At 45.9% G+C, this 17,222-nt stretch overlaps 1 protein-coding gene across 1 annotated transcript in view; it reads right to left on the bottom strand.

Moving 5' to 3' along the window:
* Window positions 1–17,222, bottom strand: part of TRAPPC6A (trafficking protein particle complex subunit 6A) — a 111,797-nt gene that overhangs the window by 83,337 nt on the left and 11,238 nt on the right. The window contains exons 2-3 of the mRNA XM_069207704.1: window positions 16,941–17,008; window positions 2,584–2,701 (exon numbers count right to left, since the gene is read on the bottom strand). Of these exons, the coding sequence (XP_069063805.1) occupies window positions 2,584–2,701; window positions 16,941–17,008 (186 nt within the window). The remainder of the gene's footprint in view (window positions 1–2,583; window positions 2,702–16,940; window positions 17,009–17,222) is intronic.

Raw genomic sequence — 17,222 nt, forward strand, 5'->3', positions numbered from 1 at the left:
CCCAGCCAGGGAAAGAATGGAGGCCGCTCAATTCGTGCACCAACGTGAGAGGGGAGGGGGGGTATAGCCTCCAAAACCCCCACCCCCGGCTAAGGGGACATCAAGAGTCCAGAAAAAAATTAAAAATGGCAAAAAAAATCAAAGGGGGCGCCCCCCAGCAAGCGCACCAACAGCCACCCGGCCCACCACCAGCAGAAGGTGCCCCAGGGGCAGAAACTAGGCAGCCAAAGCTCACGCACCCAAAGAAGGGGAGGGGGCCTCCCCAAAGGTGCGGTCCCCTTAATGGGAGTAGAAATCAGCCCAAAAATTAAAGGGTCGCTCCCCCACACCACCTGTTAGGGAGCGCCGGCAGCGGCCCAGCCTACCTCCACGGCCAAGGCCCGCGCCTCACCTAATCCAGCCGGGCAGGACGGCTCACCTTCCGCCTGTTCCACAGCTTTCATGCTGCCCACAGCCTCCTGGAGCTTCCCGGCGCCGCAAGCAATGCGACCCAGGGATCGGGAGGCTGTTCTGCAGGATAAACGGGAGGATTTATTCTCCTGCCTTGCAGAGCCTCACAGTGTGGCGGCCATCTTGCTGGTCCGCCACGCCCCCTCAAATTCACCAGTTATACTTATTTCAAGTAACTGTAACATGTGCCCCTTCCATAATTTCAGATGTCATCAGTAATGTTATAAATGCTGTTCTATAACATGTCATAATTGATGTAATATGTGAGTTCATAAGCATTGCATGATGAGGGTAAGAGTTATAGTTACTTGAAATAACTATAACTAGTGAATTTGAGTGGTTTTGGTAAATGTTACAATTAAACTGACATTTTCACCTAACTATACCACAATTTGAATTTGTTTTCTGGTGAATTTCGGAGTTTTGTTATTGCAAAGAAAGACATTATTACCTTACCTAGCTATAACGAAATGTAACCTTTGTTTTTTTTTTCAGTTAAGTTCGGAGATATTTTTAAATGCAAAGTAAGATACTATTACCTTTTACCATACCCAACTATAACATCAGGTTAACCTTTGATTTGTTTCAGTGAATTTCTAGGGTTGTTTTTTTTAATGCACAGTAATATTTTATTATCATACGTAATAATACCAACCCACCCACTGGTGCCAACCCCCAGGGATGTCCCCCACCATGCATAGCCTTTGGCTGTGCACAGTGTGAGTTTGGCTGCAGGAATCCCTAGTGCAGACCCCTCCCCTCACGCACAAACTTCAGCAGTGCACAGTATGGGGTTGGCTGCATGCCCTGGAACTGAGCACAATCCCCTGCAGGTAGTTTCCCCCCACCCCACTGGGTTTGCTGCAGTGCGAATCACCCATACACAGCCAACCCACCACAGACACAAACTTTTAAAAAATTGTTTTCCAATTCCGCAGGACTCTCACTGCAGCTAGCGTGGCCTCTCAGCTCCTGTGGGACTCTTGCGGAAGCAGAGGAGTCTGACCGGCTCCAGCGAAGGTTCCCCTGGATCACGGACACCCCCCAAATTGTTTTTTTTATAATTTAACCCCAGCAGGAGTCACAAGGTCCAGGGGTTCAGGTTCCTCATTCCCTGCCCTCATATACCTTATTTTTGTTGTCATTTTTGGGGTATGTGGACAGAGTCTGCGTGGCCTGAAATGGCAGCTACAACATTTCTCCTCATGTTGACGCAAGCCAGTCAGAGCGCAAGGGGAAAAGAGGCCAATCAGACTGCTTTATTATTTGAAGTTGCACGCTTGCCAGACTCCCGCAAGAGTCCTGTTAACCCAACCATCCGGATTTATAAAAATTTTGAACTTAAAGTTCTCATAAAACTATTGACAGATTTACACTAAATCACAAAAAATGTGTGTAAAGATCTAGCTTTCTGTCAAATTGGGTGTAATTGCATTCAGACATTTGGGCTGTAGCATTGTCTAAAAATTCCTCTGAAAATTGCATGGTGAAATTGTGTTTTGGAACCCTCCTTTTTTCTCAGTCCCCGCTTGAAAGATCACCCCAAAGTTTCTCCTATGGTAACTAAGTCCTAATTGTAACTACAGAGTGGCAACTGCCACTGTGTAATAAACACACACACACACACAGGAGACACCAAGATTAGGATTCAGCTACTATCAACAAGTGCACATCAGAAAAAGTTGATAGTGGCTACCTCTTAGGACTAAGGCAAGGAATATCAATGGGCATCTCAACTCTCAGGGTTCATGCAGAGGTAGCTCTGAAGCTGCAACATGAAGTGTGGGCATTCCTAGAGATCAGCAACCTCTCGAACTGCTGCCAAAATGAAAAAGAACAATTGGGAACTTGGGCTAGAAGCCAAAAATGTCAGGGGAACAGACAGGACTTTTGTCCTTACCACAACAAAGAAAAAAGTAGTGTACAAGTAGAAAAGTAGAAAGTATACAAACATCTAGTGTAAAAAGTAAAAAAAGATCTAGGGTACACTGAATAATTATTTAATGGCTGGAAAATGTATGGGTTAGGATACCATATGGGCAAGTGGCTTGGAGGACGGAAGCAAATTACAACAAAATATACAATTGACCTTTTTTCTAGGAACTTCTGCACACAAAAAAGCCAGGAGTTTACCTGATGGTTTGTTCGTAGATTGTCAATCTGTTTCTTGAAAATATTTGTCCACAAATCTTTACAGATGAACTTCAGGATGTCCAGCTCGTCTTTGAAAGTTGGTGTGTCTTTGGTTAACCTTGATTAAAAATCAGCAAATACAGTATTGCCAAATAAAATAAAAAAAATTAAATAAAATAAAAATAATGATTATTACAAACATAAAACAGCAGGGCTCTCAAACGGACTTAAGTGTGAAACATCCACAGAGTGCATAGATGCATACATAGGTAAAGAGTAGAAGCTGAAAGACAAAGAAATGTAATGATATTCTCCTCTCTTTCTCACTTATGTGCTCATTCAGAGCTTGGAGTTAAAGCCTTAGGAAACACCAAGATAGTGCAATACTGTTACCACATTCAAAGGGTGACTTTACTTATAACCCCTGAATTTTGACTTTAACCCTGGGCCTTTGCTAATCGATGCTATAGTACGTGTAGTACACAGAATTTTAACGTCACCACAGTGTGTCATTGGAGGTGGCATTAGGCAGCATATGTGGATTCTACAGTACACGGGCAAATAAGGTAATGGTCATTTTACACAGGTTATAGTGTGTAAAATTATTTATAATAGTAATGGGTATAAAACTTGTATTTTTTGCACGGTTGTCAAGTTCAATTTTGCGGATTACAACTTGCCCTTTGCTGGTGGACATTTTTAATGGTATTTGTAAAGATCCTGTAATCAGGGTAATTCTCAATTTGTGGATTTCTAAATGCGCACTCCCACCTGGTAATTTTTCTACAATACCTAAAATACACTCATGCGTTATATTTGGTAATTCCATCACTGCATATTACAACAATTATTCTCTCTTGCATTGATGGGTTGAACCCACTATCATGTTTTATTCAAAGAATGAAGCAGACATCTTTTATAAACAATCTGAGTTGGTGAGACTGACTTATGAAATAATTTATTTCCTAGAAGTGCTCAGAATCAAACATTTTATTGAAAGTTACTAGTTTGTTTCGATATGAAGCCTTGTTAATTTCTGCCCTTAGCTCCAACTGCAATGGAAACTGGAACAGATACAATATGTATCAGCAAAGAGGACTGTGCAAGTGATGAAATATATTTTAGAGTCTAAGGATTTATTTTCTCTGCAGATGCGGAACTGTGTACCTACCTATGCAAAGGCCTTCATCCAAAACCAAGAGAAACCCCGACTGGGTACTACAGCCATTCAATAGGAAACCGGTCATATCCCCAAACCAATAAATGGTCACAGTGTTAGGGTAGCACAGTACTTTATATCAATTATGCAATGAATTACTACACCTCTGGAAAATCTACACCAGCGAGGTCTTGCAAGAAAGACTGCATCTTTTAGCGGATAGACCACAAAAGAAATTTAGATTCATGACAGCATCAAGAACATCCCATAAGGGGTTTGTGGCAAAGCTGCGATTATGTCGACATGAACCTGGTTAGCTCCTGCCAGCAAAATCAACTCAAGAAACATCAAAATAAGAATCATGTGGATTTAAGACCTGGGTGGGCAGGCATAGCGGGCAGAAATGGTTGTTACCTTCGTACCCATTTGGGGCCACAGAACATATGCAACTATGGTGTTGAGCACGTATACCTTCTATAAAACCAGTAGAGAAAAATCGGTGCTTCAAAGATGGCAGCCTTGCGGCTCTGAACACTGTCCAAAATCCAATGAATACCCGGTCTTGTCTTGGATCCGGACATGACTTTTATGATTGAATCCTCCAGGGAAACTCTGAACAGAAAGTAGGAGAACAGAACATACCCTTACAAACTTGGGTGCCATGGGACTGAGCTGATGCATCAGATGTCTGTGAGACATGTTGAGTCAACACAGAGACTCGAACCCGGTTTCCCAGCTCCATAGTGAGCAACTCTAGCATTAATGCCACATCCTCTCCTCCTGTTGCTTAGAAGTGGCCTGAACCTCCAACTGCAAGGGCTCTTTGCACTTTCAGTTCGTGGTCCCAAAGGGCTGCCAGAATATGTTCACAGTCCATGCTCGTTCTTTCTTTCAGCCACCAGGGAGTCTGTTATCATCCTGCTTCTTACCATTTGTTCACTGCAGAATGTAGATACTAGGAGTGTAATTCAACCAAATAGTTTCACTTAATCAATCCCTTACTTCTAAAATTTGTGTTCTAATGTTACTTTCTTTTTGCAGTTCAGTGTTTCAGTGATGTTTTACCCCACACATTTCTTCTTAACATTTGTTCTTATTTGACTAAATATGGCTACAAGATATTCACATCGACAATGCCAATACCTTGGGCATTGCTGAGACCTTTTGGCTTTGCCAAAGTGTGTTTAATACATATATGTCACTCCCTGAGTAGGTCCTGGACAGCCCAGAGGGCAGGGTGCAATGTCATTAAAAGTTTAGACATGTACCTTTAAGTTTTACATGTCCTGGTAGTGAGAAACTCTTAAATTTGGGATAGCATTAGAATTACTGTATTGCACTTTAAAAGTGTAATTTCCAAATGGGAACATCTGTTCCCTTTATGTTTGATGCCTCTGTAATCGCAATTTAAAATCCTAACTTATGATGAAGTCTGATTTTAAACTATAATTCTGACAATGCCACTTTCAAAAAGTTGTTTCTGAAGGAATTGCTGACCTATGTGCTGACCTGCTGCCCTCTTGCCTGAGTGAGAAGGACTGGACTTGCATCTCTAGAACCTAGAGTGACTCCAAGGGCTAGTTTCCTGGCAGTCTGATCTGTAGCCTCATGGAGACAATACGCTTTCAATAACTCTGCACCTGGACTCTGCCATCTGTGAGTCTACCCTGCCAAGTGATGCAACCCAGTCCTGGACCGTTGGAAGTGGGCTTATGGTGCCCAAAATGCCTCTGTGGATCCAGCAAAACCGATGCATCCCATCTGCTGCGCGTCGCAACCCCAAGCACAACCAATGCATCTCCACTGCTGCATGGATTGGACCCGTCGCGATGACCCACATTGAGAACACAGCCCATCGGAACCACCACTGTGCGATGCATCCTCGGCACAGGCCCTAGCATCACTTGTCGACAGCAGCCTTGATGCAACCCCAGATTCGACATCGCAGCCTGGCAGCTCTTATGAACCAACACATCGCCCGACACCACGCCGCATCCTCGACGCCGGACTTCGCATCGTAAGCCCTGTCAATGGGATCGTTGATCTTCGACAATGACACAGATTATCAATTTTCATCTAAGAACCGACGCATCGCTTTGGATGCGCAAAGCATCCTTGATGCGGGTCTTGAAAACCAAGACTTAAGGTACTCTGTTCAGCGGCCATAACTGGATCGCTGTAGCCGGCCCACAGTTCGCCACGGTCAGCCTCAACGTGTGACTTTATCCTGGATGCAGCGATACAGTTGGTGCTTTGTGCGTTTGGCTCTATTTTCACTGAAATCTTTAAACTTGAATATCTCCTTTTCCATTAACTGGATTTTTGGCATTTTGGTCTTGTTTTATTTAGTAAATAAATTATGCTCTGCTTTTCTAGCTTGGCGTGATATCCTTTTTGTGTGGAGTTCTCAATTTATTACTGTTTGAAGTATTGCACAAATACTTTACAAATTGCGTCTAAGTTAAGCCTGACTGCCCTGTGCCTATCTAACATAGGTTTCAGCACAGGTTAATTTGGGACAGGCTTGTGCCTCACCCTGACAAATACTGTGGTTGCTGCATGACCAAGCCACACATCCCAGTCAACCAACCCAATTTCTCAAAGTGAACACTCTTACATCCCTGTTCCACAATTCTTTGAAGGTTCTGATGGCTATCAATTAGAAGGAAGCAGGGGAGAGGAAGGACCTGTTATGCTATGGCGTGCAGTTACACTGTATCCTCAATAAAGACAGATAGTATCATTACCACGTACTGTGTTGTGAATGCATTAAATATCAGACAGTTTAGAACTGCTCCAGCACTGGGGGCATTTTTACTCTGGGGTCTTAAACTCATAGGAGTGCATCCATCTGCATGCCATTTGAACATTTTGAATAATGGTTTGAGTGTTACCTTACTAGATGTTCCTTGGTGAAATGTAAAATGCAGGGAGGTGCGGATTCTAGGATCATATTGCCATTCCTACTGATTTAGGAGGTAGCCTAACACTTCTGCAGTGGCCCTATCATCTGCTGAATTAACCTTTCCCTCATATCGCTTTTTGTGTTATAATTCTTTTATTGACATTTCAAGGAGAACAAAACAATGCCAAACATAGCTATCAAGGGTACACAACAGGGCAAAAAGGTTGTAAGACAATGGTCTATTAGAATCTGCAATATTAGTGGAAGGATATCCAACACAGGGGTATAACTACCCCAACTGTCAGTTAACAATGGGGGAGGAGGGAGAGAGGAAAGCGGGGTGTAAACAGGCAAAAGAAGAAGGAAAAGGAGAAAAAAAAAAGAGAGACGCAGGAAGAGGGAAAGAGTGGGAGTCCGAAGGCAAACGCAGACAAATGTTACATATAATGAACAGAGTGGAGGAAAGTGGATGGGATGTGGGGGAGGACGAAGGACCCGTGGGAGAGAGAGAGGGGGGTAATGAAGGAAGGGAGGGGTCACTGAAACAACAGGGACATCCAATTAAGAACGGCCAGGCAGGCACTGCTGCTCTCCGCTTCCAACCTCCAGCAGGAAGGGGGACCAAATAGTCAGAAACATGCTGGCTATATACATTAGATTATAGATTATGCTTTCATGGGAGGCAGTCTTGTACATGGTCGTGAGACGCTCCTTGTGCGTTAATAGCAGAAAGCACAAATGGCAAAGGATGTAAATCTTGGCCACAGCCATGGCGGTTGTGAGTACCCTGAGCACGGTGTGCCAGTTGGGGTAGGTCTCCCAGGTCATGCAGGAGGCTCAGTGGGCTTGGCAGTGCGGTGGGCACATCCTTGGACTCCCTCAGCGTGTTCCCACCTTGCAGTCCAAAAGGAACAGATGTCTGAGGTACGAAATGGGGTCTATAGTTGGCAGGGGTATGCACCCAGTCCAAGTAGGGACCACCCTCTAGTCAGGGTAAGTCAGATACACACTAAAAGACAACCTGTGCTTATCCTCTGGTAGCTTGGCACAGAGCAGTCAGGCTTATCTAAAGAGGCAATGTGTAAAGTATTTGTGCAACACACACACACAGTAACACAATGAAAACACCACAAAAATAATCCAGACAGGTTTAGAAAACTAGACAATAATTTTATAAATAAATCAAGACACAAATGACAAAAATCCAATGAGCAAAAGTCGAATTATGAATTTCATAGGAATAAAAGTGCTCTGCTGCTTAGAAGCAAATAGTGCTTTAGGGGTTACTTGACGTTGCCCTAGACAGTGACAAAGTCAACAGATCAAGCCTATCGTGATGGAGTGCAGGAAGGATACAGGAGCCACGCAGGTCCAGGGAACAGAGTACCTTGATCCTTGTCGCAAACACAAGATGTGTTGATTTCCTCATGCAGTGCTGGCGATGCGTTGGTTTAGAAGCTGATGCACCAGGTAGTGAAGGGATGCATCGATCTGCCTTCAGAAGTGTCAGCGATGCAGTGGTCCTGACGCGGAGTTGATGCGATAGCCAAGCTCAGGTTCCAAATGCGAATGCCTGGTTCTGCTCCTGCAATAGGGTTGATGCGTGTGTTGCCACTTCCAGCAGGCAGGAGATGTGTTGATTTGACTAGTGCAAGTATCCCGGTCCACTTCCAGTGAACCAGACGGAGGAGCAGGGGTAGAGACTTTGATACCCCGGAGTCTCTGGCAACTGGAGGCAAGCTAACAAGCCCTTGGAGAGAACTTTGGGGGGCAAGACAGTGTTCAGCTCTCTCTCAGCAAGGTAAGAGAGCAACAAGGCAGCAGAGCAGAAAAGCAGTCCTTCCAGATTAGCAGTCCAGCAAAGTGACAGTCCTTGCTGCAGCACAGCAATTCTTCTGACAAAGTCCAGATATAGGTCTAGAAGTGTCTGATTTAGTGGAGTCAGAGACTTTGAAAGTTGGGGGACTTCAAAGAAGGGTGTTTGAAGTGCATAAGTATTCTTTCTTCCTCAGCCCTAGCCCCAGACTACCAGCAGGGGGTATTCAGCCCTTTCTGTGGGGACAGTCACTGCTTATTCAGGAGTAAGTGTCAGCCCCTCTAGTCCTACCTGCCCAGCAAAAGCCACCAGAATGCAGATGAGTTCTCTGTCACTCTTACCATTCCTGTGTTTGTGGCTATCTAGAGGGAATGCATAAAGTGTAGATATCACCCGCCTCAGACGTTTATTGGGGACAGGCTGCAGGGCACACAGAGCAGTATGAACAGAGAAATGCCCACTTTGTGAAAAAGTTATGTTAAATCTAACTTTACCATTAAAGAGGATTTACCATTATCATTCCAAAGATATGAAACATGACATAGCTACTCCTTTCTAATCAGGAAGGGCACACCTTAGGGGTGACATATGTAAAAATAAGGTAGCTTAAGACTTTGGAAGTACTTTTAATTCCAAAGTCCAATTTGCATATAACTTTAGCTTAAAAGCAGCCAGCAAGGCAGGCCTTCCTTTAAAATGACACTGGGCACCTCAGCAGTGCGCCTCACAAAAGCCCCCCCAGCCCATATGGCCAGGATACCCGGGAATGAAGCTGATTTTCTTCATATTGGGCTGATCATGGTAAAATGGGATACCGTGCAGGGTTGTGGGTCACCTGCACTCCCAACGAAAGCTCAATGGATTGTTGGAAAGCATGTATGTATGCGAGGTAGAGAACGTCATATACAAAGCTAGAGGTTACCAACGAAAATTTGATTAGGGTTGGGAAATGTGGAGAAACTATTATGGCCTCACACTGCACCCTGCCCCCCAGGGCTCTGCTCTGGAGGGGCTCTGTGGTGGAGCCCTAATTGTAACTTTTAATGGTCCTTTGTGGGGAACTGTTGGGGGAGTGAATCTGCTCCTGATTTGCCAGACAGGAGAGGCCCTGGGTGTGAAGGCCACCATGTTCTCCAATCCCCTACAGACAAACGGTCAGATATTTGAAACGAGTATCCTTCCATTGGAATGGGTACCCGCCAATGGTAGTCCCACTCTATCTTATCGAAGACCTTCTCTGCATCCAGCGACAGAGCAAAGGCCTCCTCCGGTAGGCCAACTGTCATCCAAATCACATGGGACAATGTTTGCAGATGGTCGCACATCAAGCGACTTGGAACAAAGCCAACCTGCGTGGCATGGACGAGCGAGGGTGGAACACGGGTGGCTAAAATACAGGCCAGTATCTTGACACTCCTGATGAAGAGAGAGATAGCCCAGTAGCTACTGCAGAGAAGGGGGTCCTTTCCCGTCTTGGTGAGGACCAAAATTATGGCATTTTGGGCTACAGGCCCAGAGAGCCTGATCTGTCAGCTTCCAGAGGAAGTGAAACACGTCAGACTCAGTACATCTGTAAAACTCGACCAGGAACTCGTCTTTCTCCAGGGCTTTATGGTAGGGCAGATTAAAGATGACCAGCACTATCTCCTCTTTGCAGGTCCCTGCCCTCATTCGTAAGGCAGGGAAGAAACTGTATTTAGGAAGGCGGTGATCTGCAACACCACGCCACTTCGGGGGAGTGGAGGACCCTGTAACAGGAGGCAAACGTGTCTGCGATTTCCTGCGGTTTGGTAAGCAGGGCACCAGTTGCAGTGGTAATGACAGGTATAGCCATCCCCACTTCCTTCTTCTTCACCTGTGCCACCAAGAGCTGGCCCACTTTCTCCCCTTGCTCATACTACATGTACCTCAATTTCTAGAGTACATACTCAGCATTGGAGTGGAAGAGGGAATTAAGGTCCATGCAAGCATTCTTAAGGCCGTGCGGGCGGTGTCCGAGGGGAGGGCTGTGTAATCACAAGCGAGACGGGCAAGGTCCCTCTCCAGCACGATCTGCCACTCCTCCCTCTGCTTGTTGGACAGAGAAGCGCCTCTCATCAGCTGTCTTCTGATAGTTGCCTTCGCTGCAGCCCACAGGATACTGCCTCGTGATCCGTGCACCCCAGCCCAGGGAGGTGGACGTTAACGGTCTTTGTATGGAGTTTCACAACACAGTACAATATTGGGACATTGCAGTTCGCTTGTCAGGGTAGGCTGCATGCCCATCTGTCCATAACCTTCGTACCCGAAGGTGCTGCCCTACACCAGGTGTGCCGTTCCAAGGGGAAGAGGGTGTGGTAAGCTTCTAGTATCCCCGGCTCACCGGGATAGCCATGGACGATTGAACTAGTGTTGTCGGCTCTTCTGGGCCTGCAGTCCTGGGCCGGGCATGCGCCTCCAGGGTCAAGAGGGCAGGTGGGGTGTAAGACATCATGTGCGCCCCCCTGGTCTCCTCAATCAGCTGCGGGGGCTGCTACTGTAGTGGGTGGCAATCGGCAAGATGTCAGGAGCCCCCATGGGTAATGTGGCAGTTTGGGGTCGCCACATGTGGGTGCTGCACTCCCAGGGGCCTCCAGGTATAGGGGAGCTCCAAAATCAGGCAGCCATCACCATCGGGGACCTGACTCCACCCTTCACACTGCTTTTTATAACACCTGGGTAGTAACAATTCCTGCCCCAGTGCCCACATGCAGTATACAATTAAACAAAGCCACAGAATGACTTTGAGGGTGGCCGAAAACAGATCCTACCATCCAATTAGCTGCTACTACACTGTTTACGATTAATGAGAGGCCCTGAAGGAGGAACTTGGTGGTTGACATGAACATGTACACTCTATCGCGGCGTGACCCCTGTGACAATCTGTGAATCAGGCCAATCTAGGGTGTGAAGGAGGCTCAGGGGAAGAAGGTGTTATAAATGGACTGTTACAAGTAGAACTGTGAAGTGTTCTTGTTAACTCTGTTCTTGAGCCTCTCTTCCATTTGTTTTTATTATTTTGTTACAATTAACGCCTTCGCTGCAAGGCCTTTTCCCCTCAGATGCTAGGCTTTTTTGGGGCTATTTGTGGCAGTTCGCGCTTAGGCCCCCATAACTTCTTGTCCACATAAGCTACCCAGACCAAATTTGTGTCCTTTTTTTCCAACATCCTAGGGATTCCCGAGGTACCCAGACTTTGTAGGTTCCCCTGAAGGAGATCAAGAAATTAGCCAAAATACAGTGAAAATTTCGATTTTGTTCAAGAAAATGGGAAAAAGGGGCTGCAGAAGATGGCTTGTGGTTTTTTCCCTGAAAATGGCATCAACAAAGGTTTTGCAGTGCTAAAATCACCAGCTTCCCAGCATTCAGGAAGAGGCAGACTTGAATCAGAAAAACCCATTTTTCAACACAATTTTGGCATTTTACTGGGACATACCCCATTTTTACTATTTTTTGTGCTTTCAGCCTCCTTCCGGTTATTGACAGAAATGGGTGTGAAACTAATGGTGGATCCCAGAAAGCTAAACATTTCTGAAAAGAAGACGAAATTCTGAATTCAGCAAGGGGTAATTTGTGTAGATCCTACAAGGGTTTCCTACAGAAAATAACAGCTGAAATAAAAAATATTGAGATTGAAGTGAAAAAAACAGCCATTTTTCTCCACGTTTTACTCTGTAACTTTTTCCCGCGATGTCAGATTTTTTAAAGCAATATACCGTTACGTCTGCTAGATTCTTCTGGTTGCGAGATATGTAGGGCTTGTAGGTTCATTAAGAACTCTAAGCACCCAGAGCCAATAAATGAGCCGCACTTTGTAATGGGTTTTCATTCTACACCGAGTATACAGCAATTCATCTGCTGAAATATAAAGAGTGAAAAATAGGTTTTGAGAAAAACTTTGTATTTCCAAAATGGGCACAAGATAAGGTGTTGAGAAGCAATGGTTATCTGCATGCGAATTACAGGGCATTTCTCAAATAGACGTCTTTTTTACACACTGTCTTACATTTGGAAGGAGAAAATGTAGAGAAAAACAAGGGGCAATAACACTTGTTTTGCTATTCTGTGTTGCCCCAAGTCTCCCAATAAAAATGGTACCTCACTTGCGTGGGTAGGCCTAATGCTTGTGACAGGAAATGCAAAATGGACACATCACATTCGCCGAAAGAAAACAGACCTGTTTTTTGCTAAGTGCCTAGCTGTGGATTTTGGCCCCAAGCTCAGCCAGCACCTAGGGAAACCTACCAAACCTGCGCATATTTGAAAACTACACACCTAGGGGAGTCCAAGATGGGGTGACTTGTGGGGCTCTCACCAGGTTCTGTTACCCAGAATCCTTTGCAAACCTCAAAATTTGGCAAAGAAAAAAGGTTTTTCCTCACATTTTGGTGACAGAGAGTTCTGGAATCTGACAGTAGCTACAAATTTCCTTCCACCCAGCGTTCCCCCAAGTCTCCCAAAAAAATGGTATCTCACCGGTATGGGTAGGCCTAGTGCATGCGGAAGGAAATGCCCCAAAACACAACATGGACACATCACATTCTCCCAAAGAAAATTTTGCAAAGTGCCTAGCTGTGGATTTTGGCCTCCAGCTCAGCCGGCACCTATGGAAACCTACCAAACCTGCACATATTTGAAAACTAGACACCTAGGGGAATCCAAGATGGGGTGACTTGTGGGGCTCACACCAGGTTTTGTTACCCAGAATCCTTTGCAAACCTCAAAATTTGGCTCCAAAAACACCTTTTCCTCACATTTCGGTGTTCTGGAATCTGAGGGGAGCCACAAATTTCCTTCCACCCAGCATTCCCCCCAAGTCCCCCGATAAAAATGGTTCCTCACTTGTGTGAGTAGGCCTAGCGCCCGTGAAAGGAAATGCCCCAAAACTCAACATGGACACATCACATTCTCCCAAAGGAAAAAAAGACCTGTTTTTTGCAATGTGCCTAGCTGTGGATTTTGGCCTCTAGCTCAGCCGCCACCCAGGGAAACCTACCAAACCTGCGCATTTTTGAAATCTAGACACCTAGGGGAACCCAGGATGGGGTGACTTATGGGGCTCCCACCAGGTTCTGTTACCCAGAATCCTTTGCAAACCTCATAATTTGGCTAAAAAACACTTTTTCCTCACATTTCTGTGACACAAAGCTCTGGAATCTGAGAGTAGCCACAAATTTCCTACCACCCTGCGTTCCCCCAAGTCTCCTGATAAAAATGGTACCTAACTTGTGAGGGTAGACCTAGTGCCCCACGAAAAGGAAATGCCCCAAACCACTATGTGGACAGATCAAAATTATCAAATACAAAACTACCTGTTTTTGCGGGGGGCTTGCGTTTTTGGTCCTTGGCTCAGAAGCCATCTAAGGAAACCTACCAAACCCAGACATTTCTGAAAACTAGACACTCGAGGAAGTCTAGGGAGGTGTGACTTGCATGGATCCCCCAATGTTTTCTTACCCAGAATCCTCAGCATACCTCAAATTTAGCTAAAAATCAAATTTTTCCCACATCTCTGTGTGGGATCACCGCACAGGGACACATTTCCTACCACCCAACGTTCCCCTCAGTCTCCCGGTAAAAATGATACCTCACTTGGGTATGTGGGCAAAGTGCCTGTTGCAGGGAAGAGCCAAAAACATGTCAAAATTGAGTTGGAAAAAAACCTTTTTAGGTTGACAACTGCTGCAGAATTATCATCGGTATAGATGAAACAATGCTTGGTGGTAGGAATTTTGTGGATTCCTGCAGATTCCAGAAGGTTCCATCACAAAAATGTATGATTTCCAGCAAAGTTGGAGGTTTAAAGGGCATTGCGGGTAAGAAAATGATGCGGGGTGCATGTGAAGGACACCTCCCTGGAACCACCCAGATGTTTAGTTTTCAGATGTGTCTAGGTCTTGTGGATTTTTCTACATAGCAGTGTCCCAAAGTCAAAAAAGTGCAGCCCCACCATTCCAAGTGGGACGATTTTGAGAGTTAGCCAAGCTCTCATGGCCCAAATGTAAAACCAAAACCCAAAATAATCAAATGTCCTCTTGCTTGCCATGGGATAAGATGTTTTAGTGTGCGGAGGGAGAGCTGAAAGACTGTTACCCCCTTCAGTTGGGGTGGGGGCATAACCAGGCCCATACTGGTTGGTAGCCACCACCCCACTATTTTATATTATTTTTTAATTCCCCTGCATCTAGTATGCTTTCTGCTCGGGGTAACTGCCCCATCTGCCCACCGGTGGGCCGAACAACTTTGGTCCCATTTATTTCGGGTGGGGGTATGGCCATTCCCCCACCCTCTTATTTTGGAAAAAAAAAAAAGAATCTTCCCTCCCTGGTGTCTGGTGCGCTTTTTGCCCCCCTTGGGGGGTAGATGGGCCTTCCAAAAATAGGCCATTCTGCCCCTGGGGGGGGCAGATATGGCCAACAGTAATGTGCCCCCCATGGAGAGTGACCCTTGCCCAAGGGGCTGCCCCCCAAACAAAATACACACACACACCAATCCCTGATGCCTAGGTGATTTCTGCCCCTCAGGGGGGATTGGGGGGCAGATCGGCCTAATAGAAATATGCTGATCTGACCCCAAGGGGAGCAGAAATGGCCTATAATACCCCCCCCCCCCCCGGGAGCGACCCTTGCCCAAGGGGTCGCTCCCCAGGCACGAAATTGGCGCACAAAAAAATCCCTGGTGCCTAGTGGGTGGCCTAATAAAAAATGGGGGGGGAGGGGGGGGGGGGGGCAGAAATGGCCTAAGAAACGGCCTAAGAGTAAAATTGCCACCCAGGGGAATGACCCTTGCCTTAGGGTCACACCCCGCGTGAAATTGACGCAAAAAAATAAAAATTGCTGATGTCTAGTGGTTTATGCCCCCTTAGGGGCAGATTGGCCTAATGAAAATAGGCCGATCTGACCCCAGAGGGGCAGAAATGGCCTAAGAGTAAAATTGCCCCCAAGGGAGTGACCCTTGCCGAAGGGGTTGCTCCCCACATACATAAAACAAAAAACAAAAAAAAACGATCCCTGGTGTCTAGCGGTTTCTGCCCCCGGGAGCAGATCGGCCTAATTATAATAGGCCGATCTGCCCCCAGAGGGGGTAAAAATGGCCTATAAATAAATTGCCCACCCTGGGGAGCAGCCCTTGCCCAAAGTGCCGCTCCACTTATGCACAAGTATAAAAAAATATATCTGGTGTCTAGGGGTTTCTGCCCCCCCCGGGGGCAGATCGGCCTAATTATAATAGGTCGATCTGCCCCCAGGTGGGGCAGAAATGGCCTATAAATAAATTGCCCCCCCCCAGGACGCCGCTCTTGCCCAAGGGGCCACTCCCCTTATGCCATAAAAGAAAAAAAAAATCCCTGGTGTCTAGTGGCATTGATCTGGCAGCAAAAATTCTGAGAGAGACATGAAAGGAGAGGAAAAGCCTTTCCTCTCCTTTCATGCCTCTTTGCCCCCTCAACGTGATCGGAGGAACTCCGATCCGTGGTGGCAGGCCTCTGGTGCGGTCAGCGCGTGATCGCACGCTGACATCATCAGATGCCACGGGGGGTCAGGGGAGGGTGGGGGTGGAAGAGGAAGCGATTTCCCTTCCACCCCTGCCCAGGCGGGGTGGGGGTCCGGTTTGGACGTAACGGTTACGTCCTGGGCACCCAAGGGATTAATACCAAATATGCAAATTAAAATGCTATTAAGAAATTTACATTCAATACTGTATTCTGACTGATATCCACAAATCTCTCTGATTGAAGCTCTCTTCCTGTGGCATGTGAGGTCGATGCATGTGCTTAGCAGACCTAAGCTTAGGCCACACATCCGGGCACCTCCTTATAAGAAACATGGCTTGGATTGTGTTCATGTTTAGAATGTAGTTAGGAGCAGACCCAACTTCTTTCAAAAGCATAAGAGACTTCACAAGCATTAAGGAGCATGCCCTATAGTGTTACATAGTTTGTGAGTTCACGAGCGAACGTTAAGAGCTGGATGAATTAAACGCTAACTTGCTTCAGATGCATCAACCAAATAAAGTAAATTGAATTAAGCACATTTTCTCTCTCTTGCAGACATGCACCAGGTGTTAATTGCATCTACACCTAATGGACAAACAAAAATGCTTGAGAATGCTCTTGGTATGATAAATATCCACGGTGAAGATTATACTAAGATTTTTGACATTCTGTGTTCGGGCAGAAACCTATGGAGTGAGCCAGTGGAACAGGATACCCCCATCTTTGGCCACTCTTCGAAGATTGATGGCAACAACTGCTATTTAATATACAAGAGGATCACACACAAAAGGGAGCTAGGTTTGTATACACCATTGTAAGAGCTTCCTCATACTGAAATGCTGTAAACTAGGTTATGGTTCTTATGTCAGCTCCAAGCTACAAACCCTGATTCTTCTTTATGTGTGGTCTTTTACTAGTCTCAAGACTCTTCTCGTGCCTTATTTTCTTTACCCTCATAGACACTCACCGTTCAATGAGCCCCTGGCCAACACGAAAGCCCATTCCTTCTAAAACAGCGAGGCACTTTGTCGGCTCCTGAGGAATTGAAGAAAAAAATGTGTAAGCACTGCAACAACTAAAATCAAAACGATACTAAGCAGTAAGTAGATACATAGTGAGAGTCAGAGAGTTTAAGACTGGCCGGCAATGTTCCCTGTAAGGCGTGCGCGCGAGCGCGCGCACACCTTTCCTTCCCCCATCGCGCAGGCCCCTTCGGCAAGCGCGCACGTTAATAAATAAGCCTTTTAGA

The sequence above is a fragment of the Pleurodeles waltl genome, chromosome 9, assembly GCF_031143425.1.
Source record: "Pleurodeles waltl isolate 20211129_DDA chromosome 9, aPleWal1.hap1.20221129, whole genome shotgun sequence".
In the NCBI taxonomy this organism is placed as follows: Eukaryota; Metazoa; Chordata; class Amphibia; order Caudata; family Salamandridae; genus Pleurodeles; species Pleurodeles waltl.